This window comes from Anarrhichthys ocellatus, unplaced genomic scaffold (assembly GCF_004355925.1).
Source record: "Anarrhichthys ocellatus isolate YVR2014 unplaced genomic scaffold, GSC_Weel_1.0 scaffold39, whole genome shotgun sequence".
Lineage (NCBI taxonomy): Eukaryota > Metazoa > Chordata > Actinopteri > Perciformes > Anarhichadidae > Anarrhichthys > Anarrhichthys ocellatus.
In genome coordinates, this window is record NW_022280069.1 from 3,772,452 (window position 1) to 3,790,228 (window position 17,777).

The 17,777-nt window shown below is 38.8% G+C and overlaps 2 protein-coding genes across 3 annotated transcripts in view; one reads left to right on the forward strand and one right to left on the reverse strand.

Annotated features, from left to right (window-relative positions):
* The window catches only part of snrnp48 (small nuclear ribonucleoprotein 48 (U11/U12)), a 6,126-nt gene extending 3,707 nt beyond the window's left edge, over window positions 1-2,419 (reverse strand). Inside the window, exons 1-4 of the mRNA XM_031867451.1 lie at window positions 2,096-2,419; window positions 1,327-1,440; window positions 1,109-1,169; window positions 312-392 (exon numbers count right to left, since the gene is read on the reverse strand). Coding sequence (XP_031723311.1) covers window positions 312-392; window positions 1,109-1,169; window positions 1,327-1,440; window positions 2,096-2,233 — 394 coding nt within the window. The 5' untranslated portion in view covers window positions 2,234-2,419. The remainder of the gene's footprint in view (window positions 1-311; window positions 393-1,108; window positions 1,170-1,326; window positions 1,441-2,095) is intronic.
* Window positions 2,420-9,500: 7,081 nt separating this feature from the next.
* Window positions 9,501-16,092, forward strand: sri (sorcin). 2 transcript variants are annotated; one of them, XM_031867568.1, is made up of 8 exons: window positions 9,501-9,821; window positions 11,465-11,515; window positions 11,623-11,692; window positions 12,917-12,960; window positions 13,850-13,997; window positions 14,288-14,401; window positions 14,545-14,603; window positions 15,711-16,092. In XM_031867568.1, exons 1-8 carry the CDS (start codon window positions 9,780-9,782, stop codon window positions 15,735-15,737), a joined length of 555 nt encoding a protein of 184 aa, XP_031723428.1. In that variant the 5' UTR covers window positions 9,501-9,779; the 3' UTR covers window positions 15,738-16,092. The 2 variants fall into 2 exon arrangements, with proteins under 2 accessions (XP_031723428.1, XP_031723429.1); XM_031867569.1 differs by having other exon boundaries at window positions 9,501-9,729.
* Window positions 16,093-17,777: the final 1,685 nt, after the last annotated feature.

Consider the following 17,777-nt stretch of genomic DNA (forward strand, 5'->3'; position numbering starts at 1 on the left):
CCCACTTGACAACCATCTTTATGTTTTTTTGTGTTGTGTGGGTGGGGGGGGGGGGGGGGGGGGGGGGGGTGTAGGATGAGAACAACTAAAACAGCTGAGCGATGAGTTCGTGAGGTTATAATAATAATACTCTTGTGACATCTAGTGGTTTGTCTTTGTGTCTGGTGTGAAACACTAGATGTTCTTGAACTGTGAAATCTAACTACAAAGCCTCCTCGTCTCTGATCGGGATGTTATATATTTAGTAAGTATATATTCAGCACGTCAGAGGAATGAGTTCTGCAGGGAACCTTTTTAAATGAAGCTCCCACCTTGCCAGAAGACTCCTTCCATCCTCATCAGCGGTGCAGCAGACCTGGCCTGCAGGATCACCTGGTGCTGGGTGAGTTTGTCTGCATGGAGGAAATTAAACGAGATGACGACGACTGAAAGAATGTACAAAGTTTGTTTAACTTCTATATTTAATGCAAATGATTTAAAATCACTTTCATCTTATCAGGAAGACGTTTGTCCTGTGAGAGGACTCAGGTGGGTGGTTGTATTTGTAAAATAAAAAGATATAAACAAAGATTTTTGTTTCAAAACAGTATTTGATACGGTCTTGTAGTTCTTTATTATTTGTCTTCCCTGTTCTTTAAACATGTATTTACAAATAGTTATAGCAAAAACATTCAACAAGGATGAATAAAAAGTATATTTATTTTTAAAGTTTCTTTATCTTCCTCTTTAAAAACAGGTTCATCAGCCACATTTAATTGGCAACCACTTACTAAAATGTAAACAAATAAGGAGAGCAAACAGCTAAATGTTTACCCCAAGATAAATTCATTTTTAACATTTGTTGCATTAGTGATGTTTAAATGTTACAGTCAGAACAGAGGCAAAGTATCCCGGCATCTTAGAGCTCGACGGACAATTATACTGCAAAGAAAGTGCAACATATACGTATACTCGGCACATTTAGTATAACTGCATAGTATCTAAAGTGCTGAAAATATAATAGGACTACAAACGAAGCCTGGTTGCCAAACTATTGAGGCCTGTTTTAATGATCCATAACATCGATGAGCTGAACGGTTTAAGATAACGGTCCTCATTAATGACTCACCCATCGTAAAGCTTCTGACACTGTTGTTCTCATAACACACAGAAGGATCGAACATCTCCGCCTGCAAAAGAGTGAGGAAACTTTTTGATGTTCTCTTAATGATTGATGCATTAAAGCTGCAGTGAATTATACTGTAAAGGCCTAACATGCTTTACTCTACAACACTGCTATGTCAGCTTCCATTACTCTAGAGATGTGTGTGTGTGTGTGTGTGTTACCTCCTCCTCAGCGGAGTAGCCCATCTTTCGGCGGCTGCAGGAGGCTTTGTGTTTCTCCATGCTCGTCACCGGGACTCTGTGGTTGGAGTCGTAGGGACACTGCTCCATTGCATCCTGTCAAAACACACACAAAAAAGAACCAAAATCATTTTTTACTTTTAGATGACATTAAACCCAAACCCTCGCTCTGTGTTTCAGTCTGTTGACCACACAAGCATTGCCTGTATGTTGTATATGTGGTAGTCAATCAGTGCAGGGAAATGTGTCATATTAACACACAGCTACTGCAGCCGAATCGATTAGTGCTTAAAAATGGTAAGATATGTTGACAGTTATTTTATAACAATTAAATTAAAGAACCACAATACAGCATCTTTAAATGGATAAATTAGGCCATTCAGAGCTAGCAAACCACTTATAGTTATACATTTCTTTGGGATAAACAAAATACAAGAGTTACATGATGTAGATGTCAGCTACCCGACTGGTGGTGGAGGAAATATATTATCAGATTTAATACCTCAAGGAGCAACACAACACTGTGAAAATACTCCATTACTGGTTAAAGTCATGCATTCAAACCTTTACTTCAGTAAAAGTAAATAGATATTATTAGCTAAATGTACTGCAACGTCGTTTAGCTACGATAAAACCAAGTTTCATAATCAAAATATATATATATATATTTTGTGATGATGACTGAAGACTAAACGCTAACGCTAGCTAACGTATCGTTAGCTAAACTGACGGTTAATTTCGCTAACGTTACCTGTTTGTAGTCCTTCGACCATCCCAGGGTTTCAAATACATCGTTAAGCTGCTTTTTGCAGTTTTCTGTGAAGTCTGTCAGCTCCTGAAGACGGTCCAGTCGATCCTGAAGAGTTTGTGTTTCCAATGAGTCCGACATTTTGAGGTTTTAAGTCCAAATCATGAATGTTTTAACAGAATTTGTCTCCAAATCATCTGTTGTTTTGTTTTCACTGCACTTGCGGCCGCCATATTCTGCGCGACGTTATGACGTGTGCCACGGGGTTGGCGGTCGAACAGAAGCGATGCATGCTGGTAGTTGAAGTCCACTTTTGCATTATTATATTGTATTGTATTATATTATATTACATAAAAAGTGTTTCGTCTCTCCAGCTCTCTCTGACTTGAATTGTTTCCATAATAAAAGTTATTGAGGGAAACATCAGATCATGAAAACACAAATCTTTCTAATAAATGAAGAAAGTTGTTTGTGGTCCTTTTGTTGTTCAGACTACAACGAACATTTATTTAAACCAGATGTTGAATCAGAAAACTAATCAAATATAAACTAGAGTTTATTCTGTGATCTGTCTTCACTCTGGCGTTAAACTCCAGTCAGTCAGTCCGATCGGCTGCAGCGTCCAATCACATAACAGATGAACAATGAGGGGGCGTGTCGGCCGTTAAAACACTTCCTGGAAGTCTGTTCTCGTGGGTCCTCGCTCATGGCTCCTCAGAGATCCCTCCTCCATCCTCGATCCTCAGAGCTAAATAAGAGCTTTGGGACGGCCGTCAATATGGCGGCGCAGAACAACTTCTGGTTCAAGCGTGGATCGAGGAGCGAGGAAATGAGAATTAAGAGACTTGGGATGTACCCCATATTGCATCCCGTTTCCCTCACTTGGGTCCTTTCCTTGCGTCCCAGCACTAATTATATTGTATTATATTACATTATGTTGTACCATATTACATTACATTGTATTATATTACATTATATTGTAGTATATTATATTTCCATTTAAAAAAAAAGAAAACAGTCATAATAACAAGTATTTTTTAATAGTTTTGTTTTCTGTTGTAACTCTTATTAATGACAGTTTGCTTTACTTAAAATTAAAAAAATACACACCATGTCAAAGACACACCTACACAACAATAATGATATTGTAAAAAGATTAAATACAAACAAATTTGACAAATATGTAAATGAAAGATGTTTACAGTGTATGCAGTCTAAACAGGCCAGGGTGAAAGTTACTCAGGACTCATGTGGGGTACATCTGGACGTCTTGCAGCAGCTCAGCATCCAGCAGATCATCCGTGTATATGTCCTCTGTTCTGAGAAGAGAAAAGACATGCAACCATGTTTTTTCTTTTTTAACCAAACATGCATGATTGTGTTGCTGTGAATCACACTGTAACTCTGTGTTAGACAAAAGGTAGTACGGTGTAGAATAAATCAAAGTTCAAACAATTGCATTAGTGGTACGATTAGCATAACTGTCATAATAATTCGTACAGTACTTACATTACTTCGAGAGTGTCTTCAACAGCGACCTCCTCCACCACCTCCACTCCAACCACCAAGTTCCTCCTCACTGCAAGAAGCAAACACAAGACGGCACTTGAATTTGGGTCTCTCTGTAGTAATGTAACACTAGATTACAGATGACCAATGGGTTATTTTATCAGAGTTTAGAGATTAAAAGTGCAGAAAGAAAGTGGAGGCCAGAGGTACTGAGTTGTGCTGCGCCAACAACATCCTGCCAAGGTGAATTGTTTAATTAGACTGTTGTTGGGATCTGACTATATGACTTCGACATGTGCTGTGGAACAAAGAGAGAGTCAGGCCTTGCCTTTTGCAAGCAAAGGTTTCATCCTGATTGTAGTTTGATGGGCAGAGTTAGAGAGAGTTTCATTTGTGTTTATTTTATCTTGTTTGTGTGCTTGAAGTACTGTTCATTTTTATAACGTGGTGTGTGCTTTATGATCACTGACACTGGCGATCCCTGAAATTGCTAGTGCTGTGTAGAAGTTAGCGTGTATTCCATGCTACTGTGATTCGTATCCAAGACAGCCGCAGTGAGGTCGGGGACTGCGTCTCAGGTCAGAGGTCGGAACCGCGTCTGTGACAAAGAGCCCGGTTCTTGCTCCTCTGGCTGGGAGAACAGTTTACCGTACTCCCGCGCGGCGCGGAGGATCTTAATCTTTTGTTTTATGTCATTTTGTTTTGTTCCTTTCCCTTATCTTTTACTAATCCACACACACACACACACACACACACATATAGCTAATGTAGCTACGTGCTAAACGGCTACCGGCACTAGACACCGGGTCTCCTGTTCGCTATCCGCCATTTTGGGTCTCGCACATGAGAGACGTCACCAGGTTACAACTACGTCATACATCGCTGCCCTGTTCCCTCGCTCCTCCCCCTACGCACACATACACACACACTACATGTACACACACACTCCCCCCTCCTCTTTTCAATAGTCTGTTGATTTTAGATAGCGTGCTCATGAATGTATAGTTGTTGTTAGTTTAGATATTGTTGACTAGACCATTAGTATTAGAATGTAATAAACTCTGTTATATTTTAAAGAGCAGCTGTCTGTGATTACTTTGTGCATGTGTATTGTGATAATAGCTGTATATATGTGGTCTGTGCTCGAACTTAAACCTTCACTTTCACTCTGAATGTGTAATAGTACTCAGACTATTGACATTGTGAGTGAACACTAATTATGAGACTTAGTTTATCGTTTGGTTATCGGTCCCTGTTCGCAGGGTGGTGCCCCGTTATTATTCATAATCGTTAATAATTGTTACTGACATTAATAATTCTATTGATGTCAATAATTTAGTTTCTTAGATGCTGATAACCCAAACACGCTCCTCTACGTTCCCAACACTGTGTAACAATTTGGAACTTTGCCATCCGCCCTCGACCCATAAAATAAAACGTTGGTGAGTCAAACTGGTTCACCAAGTCAAACTGGAACATCCTACATCTTCTCACCAAACTTGCGACTGATGATGTTCTTAAAAATATTTAACAAATATTCATTTTTAAAAGAATATTGTGTCCACAGCAGCTCCTAAATGTCTGTGATTGCACTACAATAATGAAGCCTGTGGAGTCTTAATATTAACAACCTGTAAAACTTCTCATAACCTAAACTTTAAGGAACCTTGTCAGGCTTTGATACTCCGCTATTATTTGATTTTTCACATAACAGGACTAAAAGCAAACGTTGATTTGATTTGGATTTGGATTTGGATTTGATTTGGATTTGATTTGATTTGATTTTTAATCTCCAGTAATAAAAATAATTTTGAATATTTTTTTAAATGGGTGGAAGATGGTTGTGAGACGAGTCAGACAGCCTTTGATATTGTCTTTCATGTTCATGAGTCCAGGACACAAGAACCAAAACAGCATCCAGAACATTTAACCACTTCATAATTATTCAGGTTGCTCCACATCGAGCATTGTGATCCTTTATTTTTCTATAGTCCTGTTTCATTTATCATGAATACATTTTGTTCTGCATCGTTTGGCTGTGAAATCACCTGAAACTTATATTTAGAATAACCTCGGGAGCAGAGGCCAAATTCAGTTTTTGGAACTCTTCCCCAAAGCTGTGTGAGAAGTTTAAAACAGAACCCTTGACGTTCCTGCTGTCAAAAATGTCTATATGCTAATTCAATGTATAACTCTACCTCACCATTTTGTATCTTAAAATTCACATTTTTCTTTTAGTGTAGCGTAATTCAATCTCACGAAACAGCAGCATTTTATTTCATAGCTATGATTAACTGACATCTGATCTAAAAAACATGTCACGGCCTAAAAATGAAGACGATCAATTGAAGACTTACAGGTTAGTTTTGTTAAACAAAATTGACAGCTCTTTTACAATAATGCAAAAATGCATGTGTGGATGAATGATGGATCATGTTAATCCCCCTTTTACCATGAATAACTTGACATTTAAAAAAATTGAAAGAAAGCATTTTATTTAAAACCAGAAGAGAAAACGTCAGGTGGACACTCACCTCCATAGACGTATGGAGATCCAGGCCAGCAGGGACCCAAACCTCCTGCTTCCCTCTGCCCACAAACACAGACGCACCCCTGGGTCTCCATCCTCGGACCCTCCCAGCAACGACCACCAGTGAAATGACCACCACCGGCATCCATCGCTGTTTCTGGCTGCAGTGAGGGAGGAGCACCAGGACCTCGCCCAGCCTGTCCAGAGCTGCTGGGGATCCCCGAGAGGATGGGCGGTTGGGAGGTGGACCACTGAGCATCGGCGGCCTGACCGACTGACTGATCATGGTAACCTGGCGGATACAGGGGAGGAGAAGTTATCGGATAAACAAACAACATTTCTTTCAAGCTGGTTCATAGATTTGACCAATTTAAGACCTATTTTAAACAGAAAAGTTTCTTTTGTGACTGTTTAGACTGTTAAGCGTCTTTATCAACAGCCAATTTAATGAATATCTTACATTATTCTGGAAACATGTGAATGCATTTACTAATGGGACCCAGTGCAAACCATTTGACGGGCCCGAGAGCACGCTAGTTAAGCGCATGATGCACACAAACACACACTATAGGCGTATAAAGACAAACAACAAACAATATGTTGCATTTTATTGTTAAATGAGTTACTTGGGGAAGTAGAAAAGGTCAAAGGGAAAGCTATCAGGATTAACTACCATATATATTGTCACATGATCAAATGGAGACTTGACATTGGACACAAATCACCAAATAAAATAAGATTATTTTTATTTAATTGAACAGTTTATAGAATAATCGTTATGTTATAGATTGATATTGACTTTAACAAAAAACAAATAGAGATGAAAGGATGGTGATGAGTTTGTCTTTTTGAGGGATTGAACTGGGCTCTTAATGAGCAGTTTACTGTTTGGCATGTAACACACATTTTTAATTTTCAATTGTTTATTATTAATATTTTTCTTAATTTCATATACTTATATGCATATTTACCTGTAAAAATCCAAAGTTCTTTACAAACAGTACATTGACTCCGTTGTCTTTGCTGATAGTTGTACTCTAATGATCTTTGTTTAAACATTGTATTTCATTTTTTGTCTTTTTTCTCTATAAACTATCCATGAACAAAAGAAACGAGCAGATTTATTACTGCCAGTCAACCTGGTGGATCAACATGCTTTTATTTTATACCTTCAGAATTTAGAAAAGCATTTCCATAAAGATGCATTTTATTAATACACATGGCTGCTTAATGCAGGGATTTGGCTTCGAGAGGTCACGACTGAGTCATATGTCTGATCCGTCTGTTTCCTGGACCCGCTGGTGAGACCTGCTGGGTTTGGACCAGGAATGTCACCAGTCAGCTGCTTGTACTGGCACACACACACACACACACACACACACACACACACACACACACACACACAACAACAACAAGCATGCACACTTAGCGGGGTGTGTGCATGCTCACCCAGTGAGTTGATGACACCGACAGGATCAACAAAATCATTTTGTAATTTAATCAGGTGGTCTAATTGAAATCATGATGTCGTTCTTAAGCAAACAGAAATAAGAGACATGAGGCGCACATCAAAACACGTTCACACACAAACACACCGTGTGGAAACACACTACATATTGTTTGTCATGTGTTTGTTGTGTTACAAATGAGCTACAACTGAATGTCGTTGTGCATCCCCGTGTTGCATAAAGACAATAAATGATCCTTGAATCCTTAAATACTCATTTTGAAACAATAACAGACATCTTTAGGAAACAAATCAAATGTTTAAATTCATCCAAAGAGATGAGATGTTCAAGTTTTAAAGTCATTTGTAGTTCACTTTATTTATGCGGTGCAAAAAACTGAATACAGTCCTCCCAGTAGAACGTACAATATATGGCAAAAGTGGCTTGACTGTTTGTTATTTATATAATTTGTTTTGTTTATTGTTTTCCAGTTGTATGAAAACTGTTTTTCTGATTTAACTACTGCAGGAACTTATTGTTTTTAAGTAAATGAATACCATTTCATCTGGTCTTATCTTATGTTATCTTATCATATCATCTTATCTTATATTAACTTAACTTATCTCACTTATCTTATCGTATCTTATTGTATCGTATCTTATTTGATCTTATCGTATCTTATCGTATCTTATCTTACCTGTCGAGCAGCAAGCAGCATGATGCTCTCCTGCCTCCTCTTCCTCCTCCTCTTCCTCCCTTAGCATGAGAAGGCTCCCTGAGTGCTGAGAAAGGAGACACGGTGGAGGTCTGGCCGACCAAACCCACCAGTCCGGGTTCAGTCTGTCCATCGCAGCCATCCACGAGTGTTTGTGGTCAGAGAGGAGAAATCTACTGAAGTCTTCCTCCTCTCCTCTTCCTCTCAGCCACAGATGGGTTTTCTCTGGACACAGCGGGACTGACGGTATGAGGCACTTTAGAGAACAAGCTGATTGGGCATCTCGCCTCCATTATGATGTAATGCCTTCTATTAAAGGATCATGTTTTCCATTAAACAATATTTATTTCACATTATTTCAGAGCAAGCTGAAGTGTTTTAGATTCATGAATGTGGTATATTCACTTCTACTGCCATTGACTTCTAACTGAGCAGTTGTACTTTTTATGCTACTTTCTACTTTTACTTCACTACATCAGAGGGAAATATTGTAGTTTTGACTCCACTACATTTATGAATAGCTTATAAAATATGTTTTGTTGTAATTTAAACTATTAGTACGACTCAAATTATTAGTCGATTAATCAATAAGTTGATCGACAGAAAATAAATTGGAAACCGTTTTGATAATTGTTCTTCATCATTTGCTGGTTCCATATTGTTAAAAATGTTAATGTACTAGTAATAATGTTAATTATGTCAATATATTAGTAATAATGTTGAGGTTTGGACATTGTGAAGTTTTCTCTTTTGGGCACTATTTTCATAATTTTTACAAATTAAAAAATTATAACTATACTATAGTGATAATAATCCCTCGCTTTATGGAGAAAATAATCAGCAGATTAATCTGTGATGAAAATAATCATCAGTTAATAGTTTAAAATGAACTCCACCTCAACCAACTACAACAGTAATATCCTACTTTTATATTAGTAATAATAATCTAATATATAATAGTAGATCAGTCACAGGGGACATTTTTGTACTTTAAATACTTTTCCTGATAACACTTTAAGTGCAGTAACATTTTAAATACTTGTAACAGAGTATTCTTTGTTGTAAAGTATCTGCATACTGCAGCTGTAGTGTCGGATCGGTTTTCATTTGTCCTTCTTTGTTTTTCATTGTCGCAAAAACGCCGTTGGAGCCAGCTTTGATCTGATTGGTCGATCCCAGGTCACGAGGTCACTCACTGCCAATCAGAATGCAGCAGTAAAGGAAACGGGACATTTAACAACCATCTCAAAGAGCTACGTTTTGTGGCTGTTTTCCTCCCGGAGTCTGGTCGCTTCTCTCCGGCTTATATACACGTTCGGACCCGCTTCGTTGTTCCAGGATCATTTACAAAACGTTATTATCGAACGCTTCTGCTTTTTGGGGGGCGTTTGTGTTTTATACGTGCAGCAGACACACCCTCTGGAGTAAAGGAGGTGTAAGCGCGGTATTTTATCTTGTTTCACTGTAGTTACAATATATTTAGTTATGGCATATCCAGGATACGGTGCTGCACACGGTGGACACGCGGTAAGAAAGCGTTAAAATGTCATTAATTATCGGTTTAAAGCTGAATACGACCACCGTCCCGTCAGAGACATCCTGTCTAAGGAATGCGGAAGTCGGTCTGGATATCTCTCATCAGGGCTTTAGCTCACAAACAAATGCAGAAAGCTGCAGGTGTATTCTCTGTGTAAAGGTGTATAATGGGAATTCATCAGTTAAATGTGTGAGCGCGTGCTAGATATCTGCTGACGTGTTCTTTAACTGCTTCCACATTTTTATGTCAAGCTTTTTAAACATGTTACCAGCTGGTGAAAGAAGTATTCAGATATTTTTTAGCATTACTGCAGTGTACAAATACTCTGTTACATGTCAAATGCATTCAAAATGTTACTCAAGTACAAGTATAAGTCCTCTTATTCCTAGAGTAGAAACAGTAAAAAAAATACTCATTATGCAGAATGACCCATTTCAGAATAATATTGTATTGTAGTTATTGCGTGCGTGCGTGCGTGCGTACGAGAGACGGTTCAATTACAATAGGAGTGGGTTGAGGAAGGGTTGGGTTTGTTCTCTATGAGCCCAGAGTGAGGAACACCCTCTCACTTGATAATCATTGCCAGGCTCTTCTCCGAGTCAGCGCTGGTGAACTATGTAACGTGTAACGTGTACAGGCGGCTGTTGATTATCTATGAGTGAGGAAGACTTTTGTTCTGATGAGACAACATTTGTGAGGTTTGAGATAAGTTAAAGGTCTCTAATGCTGCACAAACAACAGACGTTGGTCCCAGTTAGTTAACAGGAAAGATGTTAAAACACGATTACAAAAGGGCAGAAAAAGAGCTTCCTCAACATCGTTTCATCACGTAAACTCACGTTTATTTGACATTTTCAGTCGTTGGACCTTCATCAGGTGATGGTGCAATGAGACAGTGTGCAGGAGTATATTTAGTAGTGTTCAAATCCTAAAGTAAAAGTAGAAATACCGCACTGAAAGTACTCCGCTGCAAGTAAAAGTCCTGCATTCAAAACCTCACTTAAGTAGAAGTAATATGTACTTAAAATACTTTAAAGTATGCATTCAAACCCTTACTTCGGTAAAAGTAAATAGATATTATTAGCTAAATGTACCTTAAGTTTTAAATGTAAAAGTGTTGATTGATCAGTAAAATGTTCCCAGTCTGTGTGTTCCCATTGTGTTTCTGGATTAATGTTACTAATGTTGCATTTTACTGCTGTATTTGTTTGAACTCCTTCTTTATACTGTTGATCTACAGCAATGCATCATATTCTAGAAGCTTTTTCAAAGATAAGCTTAAGAACTAGCTGTCGGATAAATCTAGTGGAGTAAAAAGTAGAAGCGTGAAGTTACATAAAATGGAAATGCTCACGTTAAGTACATCACATTGTTGTACTGAAGTACTTGAGTGAATGTACATAGCGACATTCCACCACAGGTATATTGTATATGCTATATTCAAGACTTCACATGTCTTTCGCTGCTTGTGACCTGGGTCTCCAGCAGCTCGAGGGGTACGTTCTTAAAAACCTGTTGGAGCCTGAAGTCAGGATTGATTTCCTGTCCTGTGTTTTACACACTTGAAGTGAGGACAACAAGCCGATCGTCTACCACTAACCCGTCACTAACACTCGACCTAACTCTCTTGCAGATGCTGCAGCAGGATCCTCTCTACGGGTATTTTTCCGCTGTAGCTGGACAGGTAACAATACTGATGTTTCTCTAGCGCTGCAGATTGATCTTTCTTTTGTATCTAACTGTACTCAAGTGTATTGTCCTTCCTTCTGTTTTCTTAAAAACATGTGACAGGATGCACAGATCTCAGCTGACGAGCTGCAGCGCTGCCTCACACAATCCGGCATCTCGGGCACATACAAGCGTAAGAACGTTTATATTAAATATCACTCAAAGCACAAACGCTCTGTGAGTCTGAGACACGTATTAACCTGATGCTGCTGTATACAGTGGCCCACCCAGCCATTGAACGCATCAAATAGTGCATAGAGACACTTTCATGCTGGGTTGAAGATTTGATAAATCAGAGTTAAGGGAAACTAAAATTTAGTTTCTCACACACACACACACTTGACACAATTACATTTTCTTTTGTTTGTAGTGTATTGATATCATATTTCATATCTTGTAAAAACATTTTGTCAATAATATTGTACGTAGTCATATCTTATGCATATTCATTTCATGTTCTCTGTAATATTGTGATATTTTAATATGTGGAGGCTTCAAATATGCCCAGTTGGCTTTTTGCCCAGTTGGCTTTTTGCCTCTTCCTGCTCTGTGATATTATTTATCTCTGTTATGTTTGTTCATTTTTACTTTATTGTTTTAAATTGTGCAAAATCAATAAACTAAACTAAAAATGAGTTAAAAGCAGCAGCAGAGCTCTGTGGCACAATTTAAACAAATCTACATTTAATTAATTTCTAATTAAATGTTTAAACTACAATTAAATATTTAATCAATATGATGCTTTCTTACACAAATTAGAATAAGTATATAAATATTTCAGCATGCTGTCTGGACCGAGTAAGTGGCTATAAAACAGACAGACCGTTACATTACATTGCTTGCTAGCCAGCTAGCTAAGGAGTCAGTTAGTTAGCCTAACACCATATCATGTGATGTACAATTGTGGGTATTAATTTAATATTTTGACTTCCTGTTTTAAACGTCTTCCAGGCTTTTCCTCACGAGATGAGAGTCAGAACAGCTTCAATAAGAAATGGTTAATGAATGAAGCATTTTAGAATCTCTGCTTTTCATGTGTTTTTATGTTCCATCTTTAATCCGTAATGTTTTTGGTTAAATGTAACATGCCAGGCTGAACACACGTGTGTCGTTCTCTTTGTTTACCTTTTTTTTTTTCCTCACGGCTTCCACTGGTAACCCTGTGTTCAGTGCATATTGCTATGAATTGTGGGCATTTCCCTTTGGCAGAGTCTGCAGAAATACAGACTTACAGAAAGGGTTCATAAAGGGTTTCAAATGTCCGAGAGAGAGACTCCTTAGACCCTCCTTTGACAGTGTGATTGGGCCAGTGTTTTTAGATTTGTGTTCACAATCTGTTTGTTTTTGTCTTTTACAGCCTTCAGCATGGAGACCTGCAGACTGATGGTCAGCATGCTGGATGTATCCTTCACCCATCGGCCAACAGGCCTTTGTTTTCACTGAAGACAGTAGACAGACAGCACAGGTGTCAACATGAAATGAATGATGGCTGCTTTGGTTTCAGGTTCCTGGTGTTGTGCATGCTGGCTCACTGTCACCGTCACTGGGGACACTTGAATAGAACAAGTAGCAGATAAATATTAGTAACACCTGTGTGCATATTCAAAACCCCAGCAAGCCCGGTTAAAGGTGCAACATCCGAGTTTCCTTTTGTTATTAAGCAGACGGCAACCGAGTGAAGTCGATGCTTCATGTGTTAAACCTGCATTCTCTCTAGTGTCCACCAGGGGGCGACTCCTCTGGTTGTATAGAAGTCTATGAGAAAATGACTCTACTTCTCTCTTGATTTATTACCTCAGTAAACATTGTAAACATGAGTTTATGGTCTCAATCTCTAGTTTCAAGTCTTCTTCAATACAGCATGAACTCGAAGCTAACCGATGACTACATCCACACTTCTTAAATACAGTCCGTGTTATTAAGCTGTTCACACTTTAATTGTGACAAAATGAAGCACTCTTAAAGAAACAAGTATGCATCTTTAAATTTGCTTCATTTTTGATTGTGCACTTGATGAAATTAAAGCAGCTTAGTTTGATATTTGTGCATGTCTCGTAACATTTCCTGCCTATGCAAATCAGTAGAATACATTTAATTTCTTTAAATACCACCAGTAGAGTAAACAGTAGTGTATAAGTGTGTAATCTAGCTTCTTGTCACATAGTTATCCTCTTGGTAAGATTGTCAGTGAGTAGCTACACATTTGCTCTGATGATGATATCTTGTTTGAGTGGTACAAACACAACTGGAGGAGTTTGTGTTGTGTCCTTGACCGACTGTGTTGTCTCAGAGGGACCTTTCCAACAGCTTGGGCTTCAACGAGTTCAAGGAACTGTGGCAGGTTCTGAACGGCTGGAAGTCCACCTTCATGTCCTACGACCGGGACCGCAGTGGGACGGTGGAGGGCAATGAGCTGCAGCATGCCTTAAACTCTATGGGTACTGGCAAACTTTAATTCGCCCTAAATCTCTCAAATCTAATAAGGAAACGGGTTTCATGTTGTAAAATAAATGTTTTCTTTCCTCTAGTCTGAAAGAAGTGAAATAGACCAACATCTTTAAGTAGACCAGTGCATGTAAAAACACATTTTGTAGCTGTAGTGTCTCGCCTTAATCAGCATGTAATATGTGCTGTGTAGCTGCCAAGGTTAGCAGAGTAAAACCAGATATTAGGTCATTGCTCTCGGTGCACAACGTTAACGTTATTTCTTTTCCGTGTTCCTGTGTAGGTTTTAATCTGAGCCCTCAGGCCATGAACATCGTCATGAAGCGCCACAGCTGCGGAGGCAGAATCGCGTTCGACGACTTCGTGGGCTGTTGCACAAAACTACGAGCCCTGACTGGTGAGTGGGCGGGAAAAACTACAACAACGCATGAAATCTGAGACCGTCAGCGTTTGTTTGTTTCACGAACAAATGCTCGGTAAGGAACAATGAAAGTATTCAAAAAGTTCATCAAGTCGACAGTTTTTAATCTTGTTTTTCAGATCAATTCAGAAGAAGAGACCAAAGACAAACTGGAGCGGCCACATTTCAGTATGATGATGTAAGTTTTCACTACTTTTCATTTACTAAAGCTTCATTGTCTCTCCTCCTATCAAGCACAGCTGAGTCCATCATAACTGCACAGGAGGAACTGGCTGCTTCTTCTAAATATTTACGACTTTGTTTTGTGACTTTACAAAGATGTATCAAGCATCTGAGGCTGGACTCATCCAGCGAAAAATAACGTGCCGTAATGTCCCACAAAATCACTTTGTTTGTAATCCACAACGAGGAAGTCTAAAGACCGCAGAAGACACAAGGCGGATGGGTCCAACTAACAGTGAACCTTTAGCCAGGAGAGCGCAGTTTGTTCCCCGTGAAACGAGAAGTCAACGTTGATTTATTAGTCACGTAACTTGTGTACTTTAGTAACTCTGCTTCAATAGTTTGACCCAAACAATGATCCTTTCCTAAACCTAACTAAGTGGATTTGTTGGCTAAACATAACTAAGTATTTGACCATCTTTTCCTAAACATAACCAACTATTTCACGTAAAGACGAAAGTTAGAAAGAAAAATGTAATGTAACAAGCAGAAATTGACACGTGTTGCTGGCTTTAGTTGGAAAACGCACTAAAAATGAGGAGTAACTTTAGATATCATACGAACCGTTGTGTGAGGATACGTTAAGCAGCTACATATCTTGAAAATGCATCTCTGAAACTAGAAATAACTGTTGTTTTCTGGACACTTTAGGGCAGCAGATGCAAACTATGACTTTATGATTATCACCTCTTAAAAATGATAGGGGAAACTATTCGCACACCCTGCATGTGGAGGAACGTGTATTTGGAGTTCCACCTGATTAATATAAGTCCAATATTCACCCTCTTGTTTATGTTTTCAGTAAACGAGATAAAGCCACTGTACACTTCCTGCTTTAAACCTCAGACAGATACAGTCAGAGACTACAGCTGGTGAAATAAGATGGAACATTTAGCAGCTAAATAGAGTTGATGGAGACCAAACTAGAGCTAAAAGGACAGTGACTGTTACACTTATATTGATCAGGTGGACACAAACATAACTCCAGTTGATCATCTTGCTGCTAGATGACTGATATGTGATAAGAGAGTCGTACACTAACACTGGATATATGTCTCTCTAGTTTATCCAGGTCACCATGAGCATATGAAGAAGAAGAAACCAATCAGACGGGACACGCTGGCCCTTTAAATCTTCTCATAAACTTTCATGTACTTTCATTGTGTATTTCTTAATCATTGTTGTAAAAACAGGATTTAAATGTCACTTTCACATTCCTTCTTTTTTAAAACAAAGTCATGTGTACTGTAACAAACTAATACCCTCTGTACCAATGACAACCCCCTGTATTCTGGGTTAGCCCATAGAGCTGCATGAATGCAATGAATAAACATGTCCACCACAGGCTGGCTCCTTTGTTTACTCCCTCTGACAATAGTTGAGTGTTTTTGTTTGTTTGTATTCTTGAACTCAGATGCAGAATGATTAAAACCGTGTCTGTTAAACTTTGTGTCTAACCTCCAAAGTACTTCCTGTCAGGTTAACTGCTGTCCTCAATAAAAGTAACTAAGTAATGTAGTCATAGCAACAGTAGTATCCTCGCTCCTCCGAGCTAAATAAGAGCTTTGCGATGGCCGTCAATATGGTGGCGCAGAACAACTTCCGGTTCAAGCGAACCGGAAGTTGAGGAAATGACAAATAAGAGACTTGGGATGTACCACATCCCAAGTGTATATACTGTGTATATATATATATTTATGATGAGCAGTATATCAAAGACTGTATCGTCTCATGGTATCATCATAGCCCCAAACCCTACAGGACTCAGTCTCCCATAACGCACTGGACGCCTGACGGCTGTTTAAAACACTGATTTGAACTGTTTGAAGACTACACATTCACTTTCAAACATTCAGTTTTATCTTGCTTGAACTACATTGAAATAAGTAAATGATGTACATGTAACCAGGTATAAAACCCACTGTTTGACTCCAGTATACGGATAATTTACGATGTACACTTAACCTACTTAAACTCACCTGCGTGTCAGTCTTTAATCCAGTTTCATGTTACTTTTTGTATTTCATTTAACTTCAATGCTTTCAATCAAAAAACGGATGCAATAGACTGTCATGACTACGTGTAATTTCATCCGATTTGTTGGTCAAAGAATAATGAAGCAAAACATGTAGAAGAAACTTGATGATCATTTCATCTCAGAATGTTTAATATCAGTGAGAGGAAACAGTTCTACAGAAGTCATATACAGTTGTGTGAAAAAGTGTTTGCCCCCTTCCTGATTTCTTATTTTTTTGCATGTTTGTCACACTTAAATGTTTCAGATCATCAAACAAATTTAAATATTAGAGAAAGATAACACAAGTAAACACAAAATGCAGTTTTTAAATGAAGGTTTTTATTATTAAGGGGGAAAAAAAATCCAAACCTACATGGCCCTGTGTGAAAAAGTGATTGCCCCCTAAACCTAATAACTGGTTGGGCCACCCTTAGCAGCAACAACTGCAATCAAGCGTTTGCGATAACTGGCAATGAGTCTTTTACAGCGCTGTAGAGGAATTTTGGCCCAGTCATCTTTGCAGAATTGTTGTAATTCAGCCACATTGGAGGGTTTTCGAGCATGAACCGCCTTTTTAAGGTCATGCCACAGCATCTCAATCGGATTCAGGTCGGGACTTTGACTAGGCCACTCCAAAGTCTTCATTTTGTTTTTCTTAAGCCATTCAGAGGTGGACTTGCTGGTGTGTTTTGGATCATTGTCCTGCTGCAGAACCCAAGTGTGCTTCAGCTTGAGGTCACGAACAGATGGCCGGACATTCTCCTTCAGGATTTTTTGGTAGACAGCAGAATTCATGGTTCCATTTACCACAGCAATTCTTCCAGGTCCTGAAGCAGCAAAACAGCCCCAGACCATCACACTACCACCACCATATTTTACTGTTGGTATGATGTTCCTTTTCTGAAATGCCGTTACTTTTACGCCAGATGTAATGGGACATACACCTTCCAAAAAGTTCAACTTTTGTCTCGTCAGTCCACAGAGTATTTTCCCAAAAGTCTTGGGGATCATCAAGATGTTTTCTGGCAAAACTGAGACGAGCCTTTATGTTCTTTTTGCTCAGCAGTGGTTTTCGTCTTGGAACTCTGCCATGCAGGCCATTTTTGCCCAGTC

What these genes read in the sequence shown, in the direction of transcription:
- sri (XM_031867568.1), top strand. Translation starts at nt 9,780, where the DNA reads ATGGCATATCCAGGATACGGTGCTGCACACGGTGGACACGCG. An exon ending in CTGCACACGGTGGACACGCG is followed by an intron (nt 9,822 to 11,464) that starts GTAAGAAAGCGT and finishes ACTCTCTTGCAG; the next exon opens with ATGCTGCAGCAGGATCCTCT. An exon ending in AAAACTACGAGCCCTGACTG is followed by an intron (nt 14,402 to 14,544) that starts GTGAGTGGGCGG and finishes CTTGTTTTTCAG; the next exon opens with ATCAATTCAGAAGAAGAGAC.